This window comes from Notamacropus eugenii, chromosome 3 (assembly GCF_028372415.1).
Source record: "Notamacropus eugenii isolate mMacEug1 chromosome 3, mMacEug1.pri_v2, whole genome shotgun sequence".
NCBI classification, from domain to species: Eukaryota; Metazoa; Chordata; class Mammalia; order Diprotodontia; family Macropodidae; genus Notamacropus; species Notamacropus eugenii.
Genome location: NC_092874.1, coordinates 346027663 through 346055322, shown reverse-complemented (window position 1 = coordinate 346055322; position 27660 = coordinate 346027663). Strand labels below are relative to the sequence as shown.

The window sequence follows — 27660 nt, the reverse complement described above, 5'->3', positions numbered from 1 at the left end:
TGATATGTCAACCATCCAGTCACCTGGCATCTAAGATTTAGGATCTCAATCCTTCTCCCTTTAAACATTTTCATAGGGGAAAAAAGGAAGTTAAAGAACCTTAATAACTAAGTTTAAGTAAATTTTGTTGTTCAGTTGTGTCCAACTCTTTGTGTCCATATTGTCCATGGGGTTTTCTTGGGCAAAGACATTGGAGTGGCTTGCCATCTTCTTCTCCAGTGGATTAATGCAAACAGAGATTATGTGACTTGCTCTGGGTCACAGAGCTAGTCAGTGTCTGAGGCTGGATTTGAACTCAGGTATTCTTGACTATAGGCCCAGTGCTATCCAATTAAAGACATTAGTTCAATTAACTAACATGTCAATGTTTACTTCTTTGTAGAAGAATGAATTACCTTGAAACAGGTCAGATTCTTTCCCAAATATAAGCATGACTTAATGGCTATGTCTCTTAAGAGGCCTTTGAGGAGTACCCTTAATTACATGTAGAGGGCAAAAGAACTATTTTTTTTCCTCTACATCCTAAATGGGTCCTGAGCTACTAAGAGTAGGTATGCTCATAAATTTCATATGATTTAGTGCTGAGACAGAGATCATTTAGTCTACCTTTCTCACTTTGCAGATGAGGAAACTCAGGGCTAGAGAGTTTAAGTTAACAACAGAGTTGATCCTAATTGTGACATTCACGAGTTTTTGCTCTACTCATGAAAACTGTACAAAGCCTGCTGTCCTGACTGTCACCACCATTCAGTAGGAATGTGGTGGGCCCACTTTAGGTAAGGGCCAACATATTATCTAGATGAAACCAGAATATAAACCAGAAACCAGAAATAAAACTGAATACTGTTAAAAAACTAGGGGTAAAAGAAGAAAGGGTGATAACATAGGGGGAAAAGGAGGCCTTTCCCCTTCTGTGTCTAAGGCACATTGTTGTTCATGTCCTTGCAGAGGCAAAAGGGAAACACTAAAATGAATTTCTGGGAAAATCAAATTTAACTAATACATCTCTACATCATACTCTAGAATGAACCTAAATGTCTAATTTGGAAAATTCTATCGTTTCAAATTATTTTCTTAATTATACTGTTTTACCAAATCCCTTAATTGGAAATATACTTCAAAACCACACTGAATATGTTAAAAACAAATCTTACCCACAACTTTCTGTCTTTGGTAGAGAGGGTAAATGCCGTACATTTAGAAAATCAAGAAATAATTTCGGAAGCTCCTCATTTTCCAAAATGACAGCCTGTGCAAGCAGAATATAGTTAGAATTAGTGACTGAAGTAAGAATTAGAAACCATAAGCCATCAAAAAAAAAAAAAAGGAAAAAGGAAACCATAGGCCATTTCAAGTATCAGTCATAGTATTTGAAATATTCTTAAAAGACTGTATAGTTCACAAAAGTTTCTATCCACTCACCATTTTCAGATTCACAGGCATTACTGTTTGCAAATTCAAATTAAACTGCTCCTGCACACCTCAACCACCAGGAATTCCAATGATTCACAGAACTCTTTTTTACATAAATATCAAGAGATATTTCAGAAATCCCCTCAGACTTATAAATTAGCAGTACTATTAGACAAAGCTAAACTTAACACAGAAAAATTTATATGTATTTGTTCTATATCTGATGCCACCATTTGAATAAACACTCCATACAATGATCATGGAAGACTACTATAAATTCAGTCAACCCTGGAAATGTTTTTGTCAGGCAAATCAGTCTGAACTTCTTATTTATCAATTTGTTCAGTTATTAAAGCATGCTGCCTTTGTCACTGTACAGTTAAACATTTATTTTCTCCACACAATTCCTGATTGGAATTTATCAGATAACAATTACTAGATAATAATTATTAAAGGTCTACTGTGTGCTAGGCATTATATGTTAGGTGCACAATGACAGGCAAAATGATTCATGAAATGAAAGTACCTAGAACAGCGCCCTGAATAAAGTAAATACTTAAATAAGTATCTCAATGAATGAACGTTAGAATGTTTAAGTGTGATTGTTATCATATATTGTAGCACAGATATTTAGGGTAGGCACATATCTCTAAAATTATGGTGAAAGTTAAATGGAAATATGTAATACAATAAAGAACACAGAGAGAATACACAAATTGAACCAAATTGCACAGAATTTACAATGACAACAGAATTTACATCTTGAACAGCCAAACTTCATCGACCATCCTTGAAAAATATTACCATCCACTTTATGCATTCATTTCAAAGAGTTGTATTATTTGTGGCAAGTTGCAGTGATTCAGGTTTCTTATTTTTATTTTTTGATAGCCATTTAAGTACATCAGAAAACAACTGCTTGAATAAGCAAACATAATGTGGTAAAATCACAAAATCATCCAGTCGAGAAATCTGCATTCATTTAATTACCTTGAAGAATAATTTTATTTTTGAGGGTGGTGGGAGTATAACATTCTTATCTCTACCCTCACCTTTTAAAATAAATTAAATCAATAACAAGTGTGGGACACTTTAAATGACCTAAACTACTTCATTTCCAGGATCTTCAGATGTGTCATCCATCACTGTGGTATGTAAAAGACATCTCTCATGTGTTCAGAGGGCCACTTTGGTTTTATTAATGCAAGATTTAGGGAATGTTAACAAGGTGAATTATTTATTTTTCATGATGGATTGGCTTACAATGCACTGGTTACAGTCAGAATGTGATCATTAATGAGAGAAGACAGGCCAAAAAAAAAAAAAAACAACTGTTTATATCTCTGATACCATCCCACATCATTGCAACATTCCTGGAATGAATTTTGCCTAACTTCTACAAACCTGATTTTCTCAATGAAAGGCAGCATGGCACAGTGGATAGGGTGCTGGTTTGAGAGTCAGAAAGACTGAGGCTGAAATCCCATCTCTGCCACTTGGTACTTGTGAGACCCTGGACAAATCCTCTCTATGCCTCAGTTTCCTTATTTTTAAAATGAAGACGTAGGACTCAATGGTCTAAATCTAAATATGAGGAATAATGTATGGCTGTATTATTTTAGGTAAGGTATAATGAAAACTGTTTCTAATAAAAGGACTTTAGGATATTCACTTTTTAGTGTACAATGAACATGCTGCCACTTTTTTCCATAAAAGAATTACAAAGAAAATGCTAAAGAAGATAGAAGGAAGTCTATATTGGTGAGAGGTAATGTTCAGTTAGATAAATATTCAATCCAGTAGACAGCAATGAGTTTCCTGGGTTCTCTCTGGAAAGATTTGTTGGAAAAGCATTAAAAATAAATTTAAAAGACAATACAGGCTACTTTAATTAGCTAAATTTAGCTAGGTTTTATATTATTACCAACATAAAATATTCATCCCTCATTTCTACTTATACAAATCCAAGATAGTTTTGAGAAAAAACAAATATTAATTAAATCAATTATCATCAATATATGTATGAAAATGCTTAACTTACTGGAAATTGACCATTATCTGTGAAAGACTAAAAAGACTGACTGATACAAGAACAGCAGTCCGTCCTCTTGGCTTGCAGCCTACATCTGCTACTTGAAGAACTTGGTAAAATAGTGTTTTAGACATTATGTTTACAGAAATGTTTGTTAGAGCCACTCCATTCCTCAGTACAAGGTTATAAATATGCCCCAGGAGTCAGATGCAATAACTATAGATGTTCCAGGTCTCATAGGAATATGAACTACTCTTTGTTCAGTATTTAAGTCCTAAAGCTTAAGAGACTGGACCCTTCTCACCCTGAGCCAGAATGCTAAATATAAGGAGGGTTTGAACCTAGGTCTTTTGAGTATGTATGGAGTACTCAGCTGTTGCAGTTCCCATGTGAACTTTGTGTAGACACTGTAATTGATTCCAGTCAACTAATCACTTGGTGTCGAGGAACCTTTTTGATCGGCACTATAGCCAGAATAGGGGTAGAAGTAATGGGGGGAGGGTGGAAAAAGGGACATTAAAAGGCATTAGTTGTCCGTTGATTTGACTACTTCCAGCATGGCAGAATCAAAGTGTTAGTGTAAAGTGTAAGAAGAAAGACAATGCTATAAGGGAAGAGCCCTTGGTTCTTTGCCTTTGCATTTCTCTTTTGTTTTATGTAGAGACTGGAGGCCATGATCTTGTGAGTTCTAAAAGTCCAAAGAAAAGGCCATCAGGAAGTCCAGGAATGAAGTCTGTGCTACATACAGCTTTTGGCTAGCAAGTCCAGTTTTACAACCTGAGGAGTGAGGAGTAACTAAGATAAGGGCCCATGCAGTAATGATGACACCTTTGGAGGTAAACTTGGTGATGTCAATATTATGGAGAGACTATATTAAGTCTGAGCCAACTCCCCCTAGGGACCGAAGTGTGACAGGAGAAAATGTGCCCCAAAATACTTGGGGGGAGAGAATGCATGCACGCCTGTACTCTGAAGACCCTATGCGACCTGAGAGCATGTTGCTTAACATCTCAGTGCCCAGCACATAAACTCTCTGAAACAGAGATCTCCAAATACTTTTGATCACATAAACCTGTAAAAAAATTTTTTTGGGTATGCACCCCCAATATGTGTCTATTTCCTTATTTGTAAATGACATGTACACACATGCAGAGATTTAAACAGGATGAGATGAAGAAGCATGTCTGTGGAGAAAAGGTGCTGGTCGTAATTCATTCTTGCTCATGCCAAATGATGTATTCTGAGACACCCAAAGTGAAATGGGGATGAGAAGGGTCCCACTCGCAAGTCACTATCATGGAGTACACAACTAGCTCTGAAAGGTGCCTGATGCAGCCATTAGGTATCTGGGGTATAAGGGGAAGATTTCACAATGGCACATACATTGCTACTGCTATGGGTATCCAGTAGTGGTCAGGTTGCAGCTGGCCTGAGGGTTCAATACTTAGCTTAAAAGGAGGGGAGGCTGACAGCTTGTATAGCAGAGAGTGGGGATGAAACTAGGGAATATCTGGGGATAAGGGTAGGTGTGAATGCACTGAAGACAAGCCCCCTAACTAGCTATCACTGGGAGGTTGAGATACAATCTATCTTGCCATCCTCCAAATGGTTGTCAGGCATGGCTTGCCTCCCTGGGTCATGCCATGGTCCACATTTTGAAGTGTACTGCTCTAAGCCTACAAGTTACCCACATGCATCAGTGGAGGAAGTTCCAAAATGGGCACTCCCCATACAAATGATATCAGATCAGGACTAAAAACATGAATGGAAAAGTTCCTAAAGTCACAGATTTTAATTTCAGGGAAGCTTTACTTTCATTTCTGACCAGGTGTTCCTCAATTAATAGCCATTCCTCATATTTCAGCTTTAAGTCTCTTCATTTCATTATCCTTGAGTAGCTAATGATCAGTAAAAAACAAACAAAAACTTTAAAAAGCAAAGAATAACAAAAAAAAACCTTAAGTGCATTTGAAAAGATCCTATTGAAAACATTTCTATATAGTAAGTGATCTGTGGAGCTGAGATGGTGGAGTAGAAGAAGCACTCAGCTGATCTCTCCTAACATTGCGCCCCAAACAACTTTAAAATAATGCCTTAAATCAAAATCTGGAGAAGCAGAATCAACAAAAGGTCAGGGTGAGACATTTTTCAAACCCATGACAACTTAGGATGTTGGAAGGGGAAATCTGTGACACAGGGTTGAAGGCTGGCCCATGCCCACATAAATGAAATACCAATGGCTTCCATAGGTGGTGATGACAGAAGGAGCAGCAGCTTCAGAAGCTCTAAAGCTAGAGACAGTAAAGGGACCTAGCGACTGGTCAGAAAGAGATAACAAGGGACCCCTGTGCTAGCACTGGGCACGGGACCAAACACTATGAAGCAATTCCATTATCTATACCTACTTCTGGCTCATAGTTTAAGAGAACAGGGGAGCACTTTCAATCAAGAAGGAGGCCCTAAGGAGAAGTATCGCCTTCACTTACAGGGGATCAAGGGCACTAAAGAGCAGTATCACTTCCTGTTCAAACGTAACCCGCATTAGTCATGCTGCAAAGAAGAGTTAGAACAAATGGAGTGGACTACAAGAAAGAATAAAACAAAACAAAAAGGAGAAAGAGCAAATAGCATGCTAAATATCCTCTAAATAATACTAGGATCTGCCTGAACCCAGGGGTGGGGCAGGGTTTAACTTGTACCTCCCCCGATAAAGCTGGCTTCCTGGTCACCTGCACACAAGGTTCCACTTACTGGGGGTCAGTGCTCTGTGGGCTTGTTAAGACCATTTAAGTAAATCCTACTGAAAAGATGAGTTTCCATAAGGGGTGGAGGCGGAGTCTACCAATAAGTTCTACTATATATCCTTTCTATGATAAAGCTAGGTGAACTTCCCTTTGCTAAGTGTTTAGTGACCAAGTGTCTCATTTCATCCCACACTAAACCACACCTAACACCCTTTTAGCCAAACTACATATTGAACTCCACTATGTTCATTTCTTTGTTCAAATCATTTATCATGTATATGGAAAGGACTGCCTTTTCTTTTCTTGGTCAGATGAAGTTCCTTTCCTCTTTCAGGGCCTAATTCAGATACCACTTCCTCCAAGAAGCTTTCCAGACATTCCCACCCTGTATCCTGATCTGAGTCACAAGACAACATATTACCAAATAGCAAAGAGGCCTATTCACTGAATGGGCATTCCCTCACTCTAAGTGAGTACCTGAATAGGCCAATGGGTCATCTCCAGTCATCCTGATGAATAACTGGCCATTGGCTGCAGATGGCTCAGGAGGAGAAGTGAGGCTGGTGACCTGCACAGTCCTCTCTTCCTCAAAACAAAGTCAAGTGCAAGTCACGTCATCATTTCTCTGATGTCATGGTCTTCTTCAAAAATGAAGGACGAAGACAGTCCTGTGAGTAGACAGAGCTGTCTTGCTGGGTAACTCAGCTCATCTGCTCCCTTCTGCCCCCACCCCCACACCTTTTTCTCCTCTCCAAAAAAAGGTAAATTTGGATGGCCAGAGGATGCCATGCCTTCCCTTGCCTTGCCTTTCCCTTCCCTCTCTCCTTCCCTCCTATCTCCCTTCCTTCTTTCCTTCCTTCCTCCCTTCCTTCCTTCCCTCCTTCTCTTTGCCAAAACCTTAAATCCAGTGCACTCTGAAGCCCATACACTTCACAACAATAGGTCCCAGCCCAAACTTCACATGAGGGCTCTTTTCAGGACACTCCTGGTTTCAGAATGATTATTAACAGTAACTGTGGCTCTTTCTCTCTCAGCTCCTTTTACTTTTTTTCTTTCTTTTGCTCTTTAAAGAGGCCATCCCCAGTTTCCTTCTTAAAGAGGCCTATTCACCGCATGGGCATTACCTCACTCTTAAGTTAGTACCTGAATAGGCCCAGGTCTCCCAGTGCATACTGGGCCTTCTCCAGCTGTCCTGATGAATCTCTGGTCACTGGCTGCAGATAGCTCTGGAGGGGGAGTGAGGCTGGTGATCTGCACAGCCTCCTTCACTCAAAACAAAGTCAAGTGCAAGTCGTCATCATTTCTCTGAAGACATGGTCTTCTTCAAAAATGAAGGACAAACACAGCAGACAGAAATGCCTCAGTGCATTTTGCTAGAACCTCTCCTTTGTAATTATCACATTCCCCTAGTATCAGTATTTTTTGTTTGTTTAGATGCTCTCTCCCTGCTCCCCACGTACAATTAGAACTTCTGGAGAACAAACTTTTTTTTTATATACCCAGTGCCCAGGTCAATGCATACAGTAAGTGTTTAATAAATAGCTATTAAATTATTTAACTTTGTCTTGAGCTTAATGTCCTCCATGTTTGGTACCATACAGTATGCCTGCCCTCCAAAAAAGATGTTTGACTTCTGGTTTCATTCTTTACTTTGTCAGTTAAAACATTACTGGATGATATGCTATTAGATTTATTAATAACCTAGTTCTCTGTACTACTGATTAAAAGGAGAAGTTGAAAGGAGAGTCTCATTGGTTAGGGTTCTTCAGGATTTTTTTTTTTAATACAAATTACTGGAAAGTAGCTTACCGTCACTTCCATATCTTCACATGTCACACAACTAATTGTTAAGTATAAAAGACAGTGATGAAACCTAGGTGTTCTGACTTCTATAACACCAATATGACTCTAGAGATAAGAAAGGAGAAGGATGTATAAATTGTGATCTGTAAGTACATGAAAGGTTACTTTGAGGATGATGAATTTATTTTCCATTTCCATGGTGAGAACCATAAAATAAAAACATAAAATAGGTACATATTCATTATATCTATTTATCTATAAACAGGAAATGGAAAGAGCAGAAGTTCTATTACCAATGGAGTTAGGATGCCTGGTTTCAAATTCTTGCCGTCATACATACCTGTAAAATCATAGCAAGCACCTTAAACCTCCAAGCCTCAGTTTACTTAATGGCAAAATAATGGGGAAAATAATACTTGCACTATCTATTTCATTGGGCTGTTATGAGGAAAGTGTTTAATAAATCTTAAAGTAAATGTGAATTGTTGTTGTCTATAACTTACGCTGGGGCAACGAAATAATCATAAAAAGGTAGATTCACAGATGGCCACAAAACTGGTTTCTTGAGGGCAAAAATAATGTCTTATTTTTATACCTGCTATAGTATATGTAAGTGTGCTTTGCACACATATTTGCTTAATAAATGATGATCTATTTTATGGTTGAATGAAGCCATTTTATAGAAACATAACTATCCTGGATTTCCAATATCTACCAACAGCTCTTGAGAAAAAGGCTATGAAATAATGGTGTGTAATGAGGGATAAAATGCATTCAAATATACTATTTAATTCAATATCTGGTAGTGTATTAGACACTTAAAAAGAAGTTATTATTAATCCATTCAACTTTGGAAATCCCAACCTAGAATGAAACAGTCTTGATTGGTGAATGAGTGCAATCTATCTGTCTGTTCTAGGCAAAGTAAGATTCAGGTCAATACAGTGCTTCAGTTTTGGAATTGAAATCAAAAGAGACTTCACTTACTTAACCAGAGCATGGAAAGGATATTCAGCAACGACAGAGAATAGTTCAGTTAGGCACTGCTTCCCTTCCTCTGTCTTGGCCATGCTGGACTGCTGGTCTAGTCTGAGAGAAAGCAACTCCTGTCTCTTCATGGGCTAGCTTTTGTGCTTAGACCACCAGAAAGCTATGCTAACTGCCTGACCCATTTGATTTGAGCATGATTTCAATACCTCTTAAGAACAATTTTATCTAGACTATATGGCAGATGCAGTTTGTTTCACAGCATTCCACATCCCATCAAACTGTCCACCTGAACCATCTTGCCATTGGCCCTGTTGCTGTCCTACTTGCAACTGTAGTCTCTGAACTAGACCTCCAAAAAACATAACCTTAAGTCCCTGGGACTTGTTCTCCTCAGCTTTGTAATTCCTGCCCTAGTAGCCAAGTGATCTCGATTGGCAAATGAAGGGAAAATTCACTAGACTATCTAACCTGCCCTAGACCAGACCAGACCACACTTCAAATCCCATCCAGCCAGGGTCATTTTGCCATCTGCCATAAGCTTAAACTCTCCTTCCCTCTTCTTCACTCCCATTCCATATTTTCTCTTGCTCTGGGATCAGTGACCAAATCAATATTATCTTGCTGCTGGAAAAGTCATGTCAATAGGCTGCTCTAGGGAACAATTTGCTATCACTGTGCCTCTCCAGACTCAAACTCCCTTCCCTGGCAACCGATGCCCTCCATGTGTTGTTTGCTTCATTAGAAGGAAAGCTCCTTGAGGAAAGACTGTCTCACTTTTATACTTGTATTCCTAACACTAAATGAATGCTTTAAGTTCAAAGCCCCTCAAAACCTAGTCCTCCCCATCTTTTCAGTCCACTTGTACTTTATGCCTTGTCTACTTCCCCTGTTTCTTCAATCCACTGACACTGGCCTCCTTGTTGTTCTTTGAACAAGACATTCTACCTGTCAATATGGCATTTTCACTGCTTGGAATGCTCTTTCTCCTCATTTTTGCCACCTAGTTTCCTTTAAGTCCCAACTTAAAGTCCCACCTACTACAGGAAGCTTTTCCTCTTAATTCTTGTTCCTTCCCTCTATTATTTCCAACTTATCCTGTATATAGTTTGGTTATACATTGTTTGCTCATTGTTTTCGACACTGGACAGTAAACTCTTGAGGGCAGAGACTGTCTTTTGCCTCTTTGTATATTGTATATGTGCATACTGATGGAGAGATTTTTTTTTCCATTTTCAATCATTTATTTATTCAGTTATTCAAGAAATACAGTGAAAATTGTATTTGATTTTAGAAGATTTAGAGGCATGTTTAGACTTTCCAATGTAGTTAAAGACTGTCAAATATTAAAACTAAGTTAGTTTCTCCTAGGTGGCACAATGGATACAGCACTGGCTTGGAATCAGAAGAAATCACCTCCATGAGTTTACAACTTCCCCTATGCACTAGCTGGGTGACCCTGGGCAAGTCACTTAACCCTATCTGCCTCAGGTCCTCATCTATAAAATGAGCTGGAGATGGAAATGACAAACCACTCCAGCGTCTTTGCCAAGAAAAACTCCAAAAAGGGGACATGAAGTCAGATGCAACTGAAACAACTAAGCATCAACAAGGTTTAAGAACTGGAAACAAAAATGTAAATTTTTCTCCTCAAACTATACCATTTTCACAAGAATATAAGTTCTCATTATTTGAAGTGGCACAAAAAAAGGACTCAGCAAAACTGACTACTTCTCCTTAAGAACCAAACTCACAGACTAGAAAAGAAAATTTGTAAATAACTTCTTTGTTTAATAAATGAGTGGAAAAAATAAAAACCCTGCAAATAGAACATGTCCCTTGAAAGCCCAATATTTACTCCACTAGAAATGTCTTTTTTCTTGAAAAGGTGCAATTATCGTCATGTAACACAAATCATAAAATCCCAATTTTTCTCCCTTATCAGCTTTATAAAACCATGTTCCCAGAGGATACCATTGATTAGTTGCATATGTTCTTTTAGTGACATCCCAAGTACTTAATTGTCAGGTATCTTTTCTTCTTCACTAAGTAAAATATAGTCACAAAATTACAGAGGGACTTGTTCTGCCTTAACCTTAGCTAGATGCCATCATGCAGTGGAAAACACTGATAAAATATCACAAGATAATGCTGTCCAACCAGGGAGACATATAAACACTGTAATGATTTCCCACGAGTTTCCATTTTAGAAAATTGTCACTAAAGCCAGCATAAATGGTGACACATCTTCACAGAGGACACTCTGAAATCGAACACTGGCATTCTAGTTAGGTCCAAACCTACTCAGCAGCCAATTATAACAGTATCTGAACATCTTGTTGGAAACTTGAACAAGAACACTTGCTAACCTTCTAAGATTGCTGAACAGGCTGCCTTGTTTTCACAGACTGGATTCTTTTACTCTTTCTTCAAACACTTAAAAAATACATTTCTTTCCATTGTCTACCATAGTTTCTTAAAAAAAAAAAAACCCAAGGTGTACAAAAAGCTATGCAATGAATTAAGTAGTAGAGTTTCTAAGAATCCTTTAAGCTCTTTCTCTTTCTATCTCGTTTGGTTTGAAAAGCCCAATATTACGGTGAAAAAGTTCATGACAGTTTTTTCTCTCCTCACTGAGAGATCCTTCTTACTAGGCTTTATTCAGAGGTGTAGCTAAAAACAGGGAAGGAAGAAAATCAATACCTATTCGCTGTAAGTAGGCCGCAGTGTCACTCTCCTTGGGGGCTGAGAACCATATGCTTTTAGAGTGCTTTAGAGTCTATAATCTTTTATTTATCCATTTTCTATCAGATGCTTACAGTTCACAAAATGATCCAAGGCAGAGTTAAAATTCAGCACAAGAGACTAGTCTCAAAAATGGCCATGAATGGGTGAAAAAGTAGAAGTGTATGTACATCATTTATAATCATTTCTATTCCTTGTTTAGGCAAGTTATGAAAGATATCTCCTTCTACACATCTGTAATTTGTTTATAATAGGAATAGTTTTATTTTTAGATCATGTATTCATTTGGAATTTATTGTGGTATATGAAATAAGTTGTTGATCCACACCTAGTTTTCAGCCACACTTTGCTCCAGTTTTCCCAGTATTTTTTATCAAAAAAGATGTCATTAGCACAGTAGTTCACATCTTTGGATTTATCAAGTATGATTGAACTGTTAGAGTATTTCTGAATTTTGTTTACCTAATCTGCTCTCTTCATCAGATTCTATATTTTTTAAGCAGTAATAAAGAGTTGTGATAACAGCTTTGTAGTATAGTTTGAGATGTAATACCCCTTCCATCCCTACAATGTCACTATTTTCCTTTATATTTTCACCTGTTATCTTTCCAAGTAAATTCTGTTATTTTTGTCTAATTCTACAAAATGACCTGTTAAAATCTGAATGATAAGACATGAAATTTGTAAAATATTTTAAAGTAACATTATATTTCTGTTATTTTGGTGCAACCTAACCATGAGCAACTAAGTGATCTAATTATTTAAGTTTTCTTTTCCTTCTTTAGAGAGTGATATGTAGTAGTGTATAAGATTTGGGTGTATTTTAGTATGTAGACTCCCTGATATTTCAACACAGTCTGTATTTTTAAAAATTTCTTGATTCTTATGAATTAACAAAGATTACCAAATTCAACATAGTAACTCCAAAGCTACCTGTTTGCCTCAGCTTCCTTCTGAACTACATTCTGATCTCCCAGGCATTTGGAAAAAATGTTTCATTGACGTTATTTTCTTTTTATTTTTAGTGACATCACTATCACTACTTCTTTTCTATCATGTCATCTGAAAAAAGGCATAACTTGATTTTGTGTTCCTATGCTTGTTCTTTTCATTTCTTTTTCTTATTTTATTGCTACAGCGAGCATTTCTGGAACTACTTGAAAAAAATAATAGTGACAATGGACATTCTTGCTTTCCTTCTGCTCTTATTGGAAAGACCTTTACACTCCCCATTAAAAATATTGGTAATTCTCGGTTTATAAAAGATACGGCTTACCCTATTTATGAAAAAGTATGGTTAACCTCACACTTAATGGTGTTTTTATCATAGCTGAGAATTGTATTTTGATAAGGTTCTTTTTTTGCCTCTATTGATGTGAATTTCAGCATTTCTGTTAGTAATGATTCATCACGTTTACATTTTCTTAATACTGAATCAACCCTGCAGTTGTGGTAAAAATCCAACCTAGCTGTAGTGAACAGTCTTTTGAATATGCTGCTGTAGACTTTTTCACAGTCCTTTGTGAAATATTTGCAAATACATTTTCATTAAAGATAGCTTTCCCTGACTTAAATATTGGGACCATATTTGTTTCATGGAAAGAATTTGGAAAGGCACCTCTTTTCTCTCTTAGAAAACAATGCAATAGTGGAATTAATTACTTTTTGAATATCTGAAAGAATTTATAAATCCATCTTGTACTGGGGATTTTTAGCTTTGGGAATTTATGGCTCATTCTGTTTTTTAAAAAGATTGTTTAAATTGTCTACTTTTTGGTCTATCAAAGCATTCTGCATTTAGTTACTTTGTTAGCTTATAATTGGGGAAAATAATTTTTATTTCCTCTTTTTAATGAGTTTCCCCCCTTTGACTTTGTTAATTTGGCTTTTCTTTTTTAAAAAAATCAAATGATCTGATAGTTTGTCTATTTTACTAGACTTTTCTGAAACACAACTCCTACTTTTACTTAGTCATTTTTTCCAATTTTTCTTACTTTATTTTCAGAATTTCCATTTTTATTTTTTAAGATATTTCTTTTAAGATTTTTTTCCCTAAAAAGTAAATGTCTAATTCCTTGATATCTTGTTTCTCTTTTATGGTAATGGATGAGTTTAGAAGGAATGTGAACTCATTGAAAAGGTGGCTAAAAGAACAAAAAGGAAGCATGGCAAAACATGGAAAACTGAGATTCCCTTGGGAACTTGCTAATCCAAGTTAATATCAATGCTTCCTCTCTCCTCATTTGTAATACTGATATAGAAGCAGGTGGGGAAAGCTAAAAAAATAAGTCATTCCAGATTAACAAGTACTTATTAAGTACCTACTGTGCCAAGCCACCAGTTCCATTCTTGGGTTGAGGCTAAGGTCTTTCATAATATTTCTGGATTCTCACTACTTCCTTCCTTACCCCAAAGAGTGTGTGTGTGTGTGTGTGTGTGTGTGTGTGTGTGTGTGTGTGTGTGTGTGTGTGTGTGTGTGTGTGTGTGTGTCCCTCCCTCTTTCTGTAGTGTTTTCTGGCCCTAATGTACAATATATAAAATAAAACTTAAGAGCAGTGTTGATATAATTGTGGAACATCTTATGATTAAATATTTTCTCTTCTGTCTTCCACGAGTTCCAAAAGTAACAACGTCTCAACAACATGAACCTAATTGGAACAAACCCATTCTTTTTTTCTTTAAAGAGAAATATTGCGTATGTTGGAGCCCTTTGTCTCTCACCCAAAATATATATCCCATTAAACATTAAAATTTGTTTTACTGAAATTTATTTTCTTTACTTCATAGAATTTCTGCCTCCCTTTCCCTGGGGTTTTCAATTCATCTTAATTTTTTCATTAACTATTCCTAATATATAAAAACTAATTTGAAGATACTGATTTAATTTCTTCCACTAATGTACTCCCAAATCCACACAAATGAAACACATTATACTTCAAAAGTCAGAAGTTTTGTGCCAGAAGAGACTGTAGACATTATCTAGTCTAATACCTTCATTTTAGAGATATTGGAAATAAAACTCCAATGTTCCAATTCCCAAATCATGCTTTTCCCACTACAATACTGTTTGGAAACATGAGATTCTTTGACAACAATACATAGTCCCAGAATCAGTCTATATTCAAAAAGTCTTTCCAATATGTGTTTATCTGGCATAACCTTGCAGAACCTAAAGATGAAATAAAATAAAGACTTTAAAAATAAAATAAAATTTAAAAAATAAAACTTGTTTTGAAACACATTTCTCTGTGGTCAGTTCTTAGTAACAAGATAAAAGTATCTGACTAGGATTTTAAGGGAAGATAGTTTTTTAGTTATATTTTTATTACTTTATAGCACATATGATAACTGAAACTAGTTGCCTAGGAGATATTTTTAGGGGATTTGTATTAACACAAGAGTGTTAACACATAATTAGCTTAACATAGCACAATATGTTTATTTAGTAAGAAATTATGAAGTTTTTAATGACCCCAAGATTCCCTTCCTGATTACAATTTTTTTGGGTAACATACAGCTGTAATGAAATATCACTGAGATGCACAGTGGTCATAACCAGATTGTAACATATTACAAATAAGGAACCGCATAGGAGAAATTTCAAAAACTATATTAAGGAAATGCATGACCAGGAAAAATCAGCAAAGTATAATCAGTAGACAGTCTAAGTGCTCCACTGGTAGCTACACAATGTAAAAAGATTTAAATGAACACCTCCAACAATTACAGAAATTCATAGACAAGAATTGTACAAGATAGGCAGGCATTAAAGGGTCATAATCCACTTTGTTGGAGGGAGTATCCCATGAATGAGATCACAGGCTCTTAGAAGTATCCAATATAGACAGGTGTGATAAGATGATTCTAAAATGCTTAAGGTGCTCAAAATCAATTTGATCTCTTTACTAGTTTAAAGATTTCTCTAATAATCTTGTTAACACTAAGATTGCTTACCAATCTTTTTGTTTACAAGTTACTAAAAAAAATTGAGTCAACTCCTAGGAAATGATAGGTAAATTTCAAATTAGTAATACATTATCATAAGAACTGACCACAGAGAAATAAGTGTTTCAAAACGGGTTTTACTTTTTAAATTCTATTTTATTTTTAAGGTCTTTATTTTATTTCATCTTTATATTTCATTTTTTTACTCCCATTTCCTTCTCATGTATACAATCAAGAAAAGCAAATTCTTGCATCAGTCATATTGGGGATGGGAAAAATATACATGGTAATTTTATTATGTATTTAAAGGAATTGCAAGTCATACATAACAGACAGGCAGTTTCATGTGCAATCATCTTTTTTTTTCTACTATGTTAGGGAAATGCTTGTTTTATTTCATAAATTAAAAATAAAATAAATAAGATAAAAAAATAAAGCTTATGGCCTAATCAGCACTCTGGGGCCATCACTTAGCTATCTGGTGGCAGGTGACATGATTTATCATATGAGTCCTATGGAACTGAGGTTGGTCATTGTGTTCATCACAGTTTGCAAATCAAAAATCTTTGTCTTTACAATATGTTGCTATTTATAAATAGTCCTCCTGTTTCCATTCACTTCATTTAGCATTAGTTCATACAAGTCTCCTTACGCTTCCTGGAAACCAACCCCTTCATTATTTCTTAAAACAAAATAGGAAGCAGGTAGATAGCACAGTGGATAGAGCACCAGCTCTGGAGTCAGGAGGACCTAAGTTCAAATCCACCCTTAGACACTTACTAGCTGTGTGACCCTGGACAAATCATTTAATGCCAACTGCCTCCCAAAAAGAGGAAGGGGGAGAAGAGATAAAAGTATTCCATCATGTTCATGTAGCACAACTCATTCATTTTCCAATTGGTGGGTACTCTTTCAGTCTCCAATAAAAAAGAGGTGCTATGAATACTTTTGTATGTAGAGATCTTTTTCCTCTTTCTTTGATCTCTTTGGGATATAAACTTAATACTAATTTTGCTGAGTCAAAGGATATGCACAGTTTAACAGCTTTTTGGGCAGAGTTCCAAATTGCCCTCCAGAATGGGTGGACCAGTTCAAACTTCCGTGAATAATATATTAACATACAATTTTCCAATAGCTGCTCCAATATTCATCATTTTTCTTTTTTGTTAGCTCTGTCAATCTGATGGTACCTAAGAGTTATTGCAATTTTCATTTCTCTAGAGATTTAGAACATTTTTTCACATTGTTATTGATAGCTTGGAATTCTTTCCCTGAAAACTGCCAATTCATATCCTTTGATCATTTATGTTTTGGGGAATGGCTCTTATTTTAATTTACTTCCTTATATATCTCAGGAGATCTTCATTAAGGAAATTTGCTGCAAAGGTTCATACCTCCACCTCTATTTGCTTACTTTTCTTCTAATTTTAGATGAATTAGTTTTGCTTTGCTTAAATTTTTTAATATATAAACAATCAAAATTATCTATTTTATAAAATATATATATGTTTCCCTTGTTTGGTCATGAACTCTTCCTCAGTCTAGAGATCTGACAGCTCTTTTCTTTCACATTCCTCTAATTTGTTTACAATGTTTCTACGATTTGTCTATGATAGCTTTATATCTAAATAATGTAATCATTTGTAATGTGGTTTGTTAAATGTTGTGAGATGCTGATGTACAACTAGTTTCTGTTGTAATTTTCCCCAGCTTTTCCAGCAGTTTTTGTCAAATACTGAGTTTGTGCCCCAATGGCTTTGATCTTTGGGTAGCATGCTAGTCTTTTAAAAAGAGCTACTAAAGTTTAATCACCAATTTATAGTTTTCCAGGTACATTAATTGAATGTAAATTACTCCTGTTGAAATGGAATCTACCATTTAACCAATAACTTTACTAGAAAATTAACCAACAAAAATTCCATAACAGTTCGAGAAGTTTGGAAGATAAAAATCAATAGTGCACAGAAAAACATAACATATGAAGGTGGGAGATGGCTAAAGAAACTATTATTAAGATGCTTCTAACAAGTCCTCAGAGAAATAATACGAAGAATGAAAAGTGGCCCTTATGGAGCTTGTTCAAGGACCTAAAGTTAAAAACAAACCTGTATAGGAAATGACAAAGAAGGGTGGGGAATGAACCTCTGACCTTAGACTGGTACCAAAAAAAAAATGTAGAGTCAATGAAACCGGTCAGGGAGAGTACACAGGCAGCAAAAGACCAACGAGTTAATAGTAGTCAAAAGCAACCACCAAGGGAGACTGTGAATATGAAAGCAGAAAAAAAATATAATCAGGCAAGTCAGCTTGTAATAAGAGAAAAATTCAGTTTTATCGTGAGATTGAATTTTAGGAATGCATGGAGACTACTCTATTACTTCTCTTAGACCAAGCTTTGAAACTAAATCTAAACTTGGTTCTAGCACTGAATTGGTTATCTAAACGCCTGTATTTCTAAAGTGTTGAAGAAATCAAATGTTATCACTCTTGCTTGAAGAATCCCAAGGGCTCTCAAAGAAGCAAGAAAGTGCTGCTGCATTTCTAAATACGGCAAAGAAGAATTTTCTGTACTGCCTCTAGTTCACTAGGGATTTACAAAGGCTTTGTCTCTGATTTTAAAAAGTGATTTCTGTGAAAAATTTGGTATGGAAAACCAAGGCATAATTAAGATTATATGAACTAAACTGTCAAAAAACAGCAACAAAGATATTATTTACGAAAGTATACACAGTGTGCAAAACTCAGTAGGAGGAGAGAATAGAGAAGGTGAGTGAAATCAACCTTTGGCTAATTAGAAGAAACTAAGCGAGATGGTGCAGCTTATAGAGTTCTAGCCTGTAGTTAGGAAGATTCATCTTCCTGAATTCAAATCTGGCTTCAGACGTTTACTAGTTATGTGACCCTGGGCAAGTCACTTACCCCTGTTTGCCTTACTTTCTTGTTTGCCTTACTTTCTTCATATCAGGCAGCTAGGTGGTGCAGTGGATACAGCACCAGTGCAGGACTCAGGAGGACCTGAGTTCAAATCTCACCTCACACACTTGACACTCACTAGCTGTGTGATCTTGGGCAAGTCACTTAAACCCAACTGCCTCATCCTGGGTCATCTCCAGTCATCCTGATGAAGATCTGGTCACTGGATTCAGATGGCTCTGGAGGACAAGTGAGGCTGGTGACCTGCACAGCCCTCCCTCACTCAAAACAAAGTCAAGCGCAAGTCATGTCATCATTTCTCTGATGGCATGGTCTTCTTCGGCAACGAAGGACTAACACACACTTTCTTCATATGTAAAATGAGCTGGAGAAGGAAATGAAAGCCACCAGTATCTTTGCCAAAAAAACTCAAAATGGGGTCACCGCAACAAATGAACAATCACCACCACCACCACCAAGAACAAAAACCTCCAACAAAACTGGACTAACTAATGGGGAAAATGTCCTACCAAACTAGGCCTCTGGAATGGAAATATTTTCAAACTCTCTGAAAATAAACAAGACTGTACAAAGTATAGGACAATATGACATAGGAGATAACCTAGCACAGACTGGCTGGGCACCACAGGAGTTGTACTGTATAAGAGGCCCCTTCTCTACTAACAAAAATGAACATTCCAAAAACCAATTGTAATAAAATTATGCATATAACCAAAAATTCCAAAATATTCTTTATCAAAAAAGTGTATACAAATATTAACAAAATAATAGCTCTTATTTACTTCTATGTCCTCTTTCAATTTATCCACTTTTTACCAACCAAATTCCCTGAAAAAGCAGTTTGAATTAGTTGGCTCCACTGACTTGCCTCTCATACTCTAAACCCTACGCACTCTGGCTTCCAACCTCTTCACTCAAATGAAATGGCTCTCTCTGAAGTCACCTGTTCTCAATCCTCATTCTTCTTGACTTATGTTCAGCACCTGACATTATTGACCATTCTCTCCTAGTTGATACTCTCTCCTGTCTGGGTCATCAAGCCACTACTATTTCACTTTCTCCTGCCTGTCTGGTCCTTCTTAATGTCCACTGCCTGGTCATCACTGGGATCAAGGTAAGTTAATGCCAATGTTCTGTCTTGGACCACCTATTCTTTCTTTTTGGTTCTTCCTAAATTTTCTTTTTAAAAAAATGTGTAAAGTATATATAATGGGGGCAACTAGGTGGTGCAGTGGATAGAGGACTGGCCCTGGAGTCAGGAGGACCAGAGTTCAAATCCAGCCTCAGACACTTGAAACTTACTCACTGTGTGACCCTGGGCAAATCACTTAGCCATGACTGACTAGTCAAAAAAAAATGAATAAATAAGTTGATAAACCTCAACAAATGTAAACATATCCATCTACCAAAAAGAAAATAGATATGAAATTGAATCTCTAATATGTACAGATTTTATTTTAAGTGTATGTTAAACAATACAGTACAATACTACCCTAATTGTGTCCATTTCTGAGCTACCTTCTGCTTGCTTCTATGTATTTTAAAACTACTTCACTGAAACTTTTCTTTCTTTTCTTCACCTTTAGTACTTTTCCTTTTACTCCCATAACTGCCTCACCCTCAAATAAAAGCCCCCGCTTGTAAAGTACAACACAGTCAAGAAAAGACATTTATCCATTCTCTACAAGAAAATGTATGTCTCATTTTGCATCTTAGTCTATCACCTCCCCAAAAGAGATGGGAGGGCATTATTCAGAATACTGAAAGTCTTTATACTGTTGTCCTCTGATAAACTATACTCCAGCTTCTCATCTTTCTGTATCACCTCATACCAGTCTTCTCTGACGCTGTCCCTTTCATATTTTCTTTCTTTTTGGAATTCTTTTATTTTTGGTTCTAAATTCTCCATCCCCCAAACCTCCTGCCCTATCCAATGAAGAAGGCAAGAAAAGATACCCATTATATATACTTTTCTTTGGGGGAAAGAATGGGAGAAAGGCAAGTAAAGTGATTTGCCCAGGATCACACAGCTAGTAGTGTCTGAGGCCAAATTTTAACTCAAGTTCTCCTGAATCCAGGGCCAATGCTCTATTCGCTGCACCACTTAACTGTCCCCATTATATATACTTCACATATTTCCTAATGGAAAAATAATATTTCATTGTATTCACATACAATAACTTATTCAGTCATTTCTCAAGTGATGAGTATCCACTCTGTTTTCAGTTTTTTGCTACAGTAAAGTGCTGCTATAAATAGTTTTGTACATCATGAGTCCTGTTCCTCTATTTTTGAACTGTTGGGGTACAGTCTTATTGATTCAAGGTCAAAAGATATGCATAGTTTAGTTACTTTTGGGGTATAGTTTCAAATTTGTTTTCAGAATAGTTGCACTATTTCACAGCTTCACAAGTGTATTAGTATGCCTGTTTTCTCATAACTTCTCCAACAATTGTCAATTTTCTTTTTGGTCTTTGGTCCTTTACCCGAGGAATTTGTTGCAAAGACTTTTTCTCCAGGTCAATATTTTTCCCTTAAAATTCTAAATCTATTTATGTTGTTGTACAAAACCTTTTGTAATAAAAACTCATTTTCTCTTTTATGGTTGTCTCTGTCCCTTGTTGGTCAATAATTCTATCCATGGTTGTGAAAGGCATCTCCTTTTTTTTAAATTTTATATGATATGGTCTTTTAAATCTAAACCATCTACCCATCTGGAGCTTTGACTGGTCTAATCCCAGCTTCTTCCCCATTATTTTTAAGCTTTCTAGGTAGTTTTTTCAAATAGGGAGTCCTTGCTCCAACAGACAGAACTGGTATCCTTTTGTTTATCAAGTACTATGTTCAATTACTGCTGGATTTTGAGTTATCTGCTCCACTGATCAATTAAAAATGTTTTTAACCAGTACAAACAGTTTTGATTATTAATCCTTTGCAATGAAGTTTTGAGAACTAGTGCTACTAGGTCCCCTTCATTCCTATGTGTTCTCATTATTTTCCTTGAGATTTTTGATTTTTTGTTCCTCCAGATGAATACAGCTATTCTTTTTCAATTATGAGCATAATTTGGATTTTCTCTTATCTATTATAATATTTCTATTTTATTAGTTATTTATTCCTCAAAAATTAACTTAATCTATGGATCAATTCAATAGTTACTTGTTCTCAATTTTATTTCTTCTTGGGTTTTCATAATTTCTACTTTTGTGTTTATTTGGGGCTTTTGATTTTTTTTATTGTATGCCAGTTCAATGCTCCCCTCTTTCTATTTGTTAATTAAAGTGTCACTAACTCTGATCCTTCTTAATATAGCACAAAATCACATTTGCTTCTTTGGCTGCCACATTAAACTGATGATTCATATTGAGTTTGCCCCATTCCATCTTCCTTAGATATGCTACACTGGTAACATTTTTGAGTATTCTACACTATTTGTTCTCCTTTCATTTTTTTCCTAAAGAGCTCTGCTTTCAATAATCATATCTGTTCAGGAGTTACTCTCAGGTTTCTCTCTTGGACTCTTCTTAGCCCAGAGTATTTCTTTGTTGTGGTTGGTGATTTCTTCTGATTGCTTTTATCTCCAGGCTCAGTCTCGATATCCAGGCTGTGGCTCAGAGTAGCCTCTACTACCTCTCAAACTCTTAGGTGGCAAAGATGGCATAGATAAGCCCTATTTGGTTTTACACCCTCTGTAATATGGATGCTACTATTGTAATTGTTGTTCTGAATGGAGTGGGTGGAACTAGATTTTATCCTCGTCCACTGCCTCTGCCCTGGGCCTGACTTTTGCTTCCTTTTCTGGTGGTCCAGTGTGGGTGCTGACCTATGTCCTCTGTCTCCTCTTTGCACAATTCTCAATAGTTGGTTCTGACTTCTGCTGTAATGGTCTTCGATCAGATGTTGAAGATCATACTCTGACTTAGTGCTCATTAATTTCCATGGGTTCAATTACAGGCTCCATGAAGATACCATCTAAATCTACATATCCAGCCCTCACCTGTCTCCTGACCTCTATAAATACCTATTCAATATTTCAAACTGTATGTCCCATGGACGTCTTCAATTCGACATGTTCAAAACTAAACTCATCATCTTTCCCTCTAAGCCCTCCACTTTTCCTAACTTCCCTATTGCTTTCAAGGATATTATCCTCCTCCCAGTTACCTACCTACCCTGAAAACCTAGGTGTCACCTTCAACTCCTCACACTATCTCACAGCCCTTCTCTCCCAATTTATATATCCCCTTCTCTTCTCCGACCCCAGCAACTACCTTGGTGCAGGTTCTTATCACCTCAAGCCTCGACTACTACAATAGCCTGTTGCTTAGTCTCCCTGCCTCAAGTGTCTCCCCACTCCAATTCATCACCCATTCAGTTACAAAAGTGATCTTCCTCACGTGCAGGTCTGATCGTGTAATTTTCCGGCCTCTCTGTTGATCATCTCCATACTCATTCCTCTCTGGACTTTCATGACATTACCCTTTCCATTACCCTGTCTCCTACCTGTCTTATCCGCTCCCTTTCTCAAGTTCCTTTGTTGAATCATCCACATTATTCCCCCATAATTGTGGGCATCCCCCAAGACTCTAGCCTAGATTGTCTTCACTTTTTCCTTCTATATTCATTCAGTAAATTTTGTCAGCTCCCATGGGTTTAACCATCATCTCAATGCAAATTGTTAACAGATTTATATGTACAACCCCAGTTATTCCCCTGAACTTCAGTCTTACAGCACCATTTATTTGCCTACTGGGCATTTCAAACTGGATGTCATAAAAACTGAACTCATTATCTTTCCCTCTAAACAGTTCTCTCTCAAATTTCCCTAAATCTGTTGAAGGAACCACTACCCTTTCAGTATCTCAGGTTTATAACCTTAGCATCATCCTACTTTCCTCATTTTCCAATCAGTTGTCATATCTTCTCATTTATATCTCCAGAATATTTCTTGCATTGAAGCCCTTCTTTCCACTCATATCCACCTTTCTTCAGACCCTCACTTAGGGCTTAGCCTAGTTCCTAATTATTCTTCCTACCTCAAGTCTCTCCCACTCCAGTCTATCCTACATCATGCTACCAAAGTAATTTTCCTCAAATATATATCTGATCATTTTGTCTGGAACTCCCTCTTTCTGTCCTTATCACACTCTATCATGTATTATTCTTAGCTTATGTATGTATCATACCCATTACTCTCATACCTTACAGACTGTGAGCTTCTAGATGAAGGGACTATTCAGTTTAATCTCTGGACTCCACCTCCTACAACGAACATGCTAGGCACTGCAAAAATGTTAACTGAATAGAATTTATAGGGTATACCTGAAGTATTGTGACTTATTCTGAACGCCACATTTTAAGACAAAAATTGTAACAAAAGAAGGAAGAGGTCTTCAAAAAACCACATGAAAATAAAGATTAGATTAACCAGAAATGTTTAACATGAAGAAAATAAGATGAAGGAGAAGAGATATGACAGATGTTTACAGATATTTGTAGGGTTTTTATTTAAGGAAGAGATTTTTTTTTGTTGTTGTTTTATACACATAGACTCTGAACCACTGGGGAGAGGTCACATGTGCATGAGCTGTATGTAGCTTTTATAATCATGGCAGGTGTTTAAGGAGAGACTGAATGACTGTCAGGTGTTGCTGCATGAGAAATTGTTATACTAGGGGAAGAGGCAGTTCCCCAAAAGGATTCATTCCTCACGCTGCCCCCCGTTTAAAATGGAGGCTGCTTCAATTGAGACATTGGCAATAGCCTTTGTAAATAATGTGGGATATCTGTGGCTTTAAAAGAAACCAACAAACCTGATATTTCTGTATCAGTTGTTTTGCATTGTCTTTGTCTCCTTTGTGCCTGTAGATCTATTTCTGTCTCCCCAAAAATGTATAATGGGTGGGAGACTGTACTAGGGGATTTCTGATATGTCTTGCAACTCTAATATTTCATGATTTCAAATTTTGACAAATTGTGAGGTAAAATAAACCATTAACACTTAAATTGAAGGACGAGCACAACTTGACAATGGCAGTATGCCTACTAGTGTTGTTGTGGCATGTGAAGAGCACTGACTAAAAGATAATGACTTTTTGAAACCTTTAAAAACAACTATTACAATCTGATATTTGAAAACAGAATGTTTGAAACTTTGGCATTACCTTTAATATAATAAAACTGCAATCTAATGTAAAGATAAAAATTAGAAAACTATCTGACATTGCCTTCTTTTCAAAATTTTTGCCATGGAAACCAAAAATAACCAAAAACTAGAACTGAATTTTGAAAAGCCTCCACCTTTATGATAACTAAAACTTGCCTCTTCTTCAGTTTATAAGATGAAAGTGGACATTTAATAGGATGAGTGATCCTGGATATAATTTTTGCAAACAGGACCAGGCAGAAAATGGAGCCCTTTGATAACACGGCACCTCAATAAAATGATTTTATTCTGGTAGGTGATAACTTTTTTTCTTGGTCTCATTGGTATTTTCTTATGAGGGGTTCTGGGTCAGACTGAACTCCTGAGGACTGATCTGACATTCCCTCTGAAACTAATTACAATAAATAGCAGGTGCTCAGTTATAGTCAAGAGCAGGTGAATGCAGAATGCACAGGGAATTCAGTGCACTTGGGGTTAATGTACTCATTTTTTAGCAGCTTACTTACAAGCAGATACCCACAATTCTACTCTAATTTTGCTAGTATAATAAAGGGATTACGTAACAAATAAGTTATAAACTATACCAAAGTACTCTATTTCTTTGCAAGACTACCTCTAAGTGAATAATTTGAAATATCTGAAGTATTTTATAAGTTATTGGTTAATCATGCTTTAAGGAAAAAATACTACATATAGAATGTAATTTTCAACAACCTCCTAAGTTGTTGATGAGAAGTTTTGTGTGTGCAACTCTCCATCAAAACAATTATCAGTAAATCCTATTTTTACTGACTAGTAGTTTTTACCCTAATTCAAGTGCTGTCTAAAATTATGACTTAGAAAACAATTTAATGCTGAAACTTGAGGGATCCAGTAAATCTCGATAATTTGTCCAGGGGCTTTTTTATTATTGCTAAGATGATTAAGTATTCTATGTATATTTAGCAAACCCTAAAACATTATTTACTTCTTAATGCATCTTTTCCATTTAAAATATGCCTAAGCATAACTAGGAAATTTAAGAAAACTGTAACTCTGTTTTAATCTGACTGAAATCAGTAGTTAAAAGTATTTGGATTCCAATACAAATGTGATTATTTAAATTTTATATTATACTCCATAATACACTATAATGACAATAATTTAAAAATATAATCCACATAGATCTGCCAGTACCCAATTACCTCATGAATGAATGATTACTTCAACTAGAAGAAAATATGAAAATGAAATTAAAATAGTGGTCTATTGTGAGAAAATAGAAGTTTGCAAAGATAAAATGATAGTCAAAATTTCAACCTAATTTATTGTACATATAATTTGTAATAAAAGGTCACCTGGCCTATTATATATTAAAGGAGTAAATGGGTTATAAACGTACTTTAGCACTGAGACTTGATTACTGGATTGTTCACTCAATGTCATTTCTTGAACACAGTGTGATTCCCTTTTCTGAGTAAGGAAACCAGGTTTGAATTATTATTGTATAATCATGACTATAATTTTGCTATGTACATAATTTGTGTGTATGTGCGTACACACATACATGTACAATTATGACTTTTTGGAATGTTTTTGTGGAAACAGCTCCACAAATAGGAAAGTTCACTTAGGACTATTTTTTACGTGTACCCTCTAAAACTAAAGTTTAGATTTACTTAAATTTAGTTTACCTCTGACAAATTTCATTTTCAAATTTACTGCTATATTCAAGTATTTTAAGTACTTGCTTTGCTAAAATACCTCACATTCATCACTAACTGCATACTCACAGACAATACAAGCAGAAACAGACATTCCAAAGTACAACATAGGTAAGTTGTCATTTTGGAACCTGATAATTTTCTTTAGAGCTAATAATTTTTTTAAGTCCCCAGGGTTTTGTCTAACACATTAAAGAACTGCAACAGCCTCAAAAGTTTCTAATTTGCTTTGTGTGTTAGATGGAATGATTATTTAGGTGCTAAAAAATCAGCTCTAAATAAAGGTGCCTCAGATTTTCAACAATGAAAGGTGAATTATAATAGAATTTGGTACAAATGTCACAATTCTTCCAAAAGATAACTATAGAAATAACAGGGGAAACGGTTTCTTCTACATAACAGCAATTTATCCTCCAAAATGAATTTGTATAACAACAAAAATGATGAAGGCATAAATAAAATAAAAATTAAATTATGATCTCCCTATCTCTCTATTCTACCTATTCCCACCCTTCTTTTTCCTTAAATGTTTGTTAGTACTAGTTATGAAAAAGATAAGCTTCTCAGATCCGTGCTTTAATATTTCAATTCATGATTTAAGAATCCATCCTAATTTTTGCATAAGTTACAAAGATGAAAGGATATCCATTCAAAAGAATTAGGTGAATTTAGAGACCAAACAGATGAATTTGTAAGACATGGTAGACTATCATTAATTCATTAATTATGTTTTTTTTTTTTTTAAATTAGGCATGTAACAAAATCTATTAAAACTACCATGATAATTAATGAAGTCTGGTGATCTTTTCTTTGACAGATACATAACACTTTCAGTGTAACTGACAGAAGCTGGGATATAGTTTTCCACTCATTATCTTTTTAGTACCCAGAAAACCGTGATTTAACAGAAAGATTATTAAATGAAACTGAGAGCTATTATGTCAGTTATGCTCAGAATATGAAAGGGAACTAAATTTCTTAAGGAAAAACAATTAACATGCTGCTTCAAGTATGCACATATGAAAGTTAGAAACATTTAGTAGTACATTCTTAATTTTGAATAAAGGTAAATATTTTCCTGAATTAATTAAAAGTATAAAGCACATATTTTTAAAGGAAATATTTTCCTACTTTCAATAACACCTCACACTTGTGTAGTATTTTAAAATTTACAAAGTATTTTTACAT

The 27660-nt window shown here is 35.9% G+C and overlaps 1 protein-coding gene across 4 annotated transcripts in view; it reads right to left on the bottom strand.

Moving 5' to 3' along the window:
* Window positions 1–27660, bottom strand: part of SNX24 (sorting nexin 24) — a 230331-nt gene that overhangs the window by 6736 nt on the left and 195935 nt on the right. For all 4 annotated transcript variants that reach the window (XM_072597167.1, XM_072597169.1, XM_072597168.1 and 1 more), the window contains one exon: window positions 1155–1249. In XM_072597167.1, the coding sequence (XP_072453268.1) occupies window positions 1155–1249 (95 nt within the window). The remainder of the gene's footprint in view (window positions 1–1154; window positions 1250–27660) is intronic.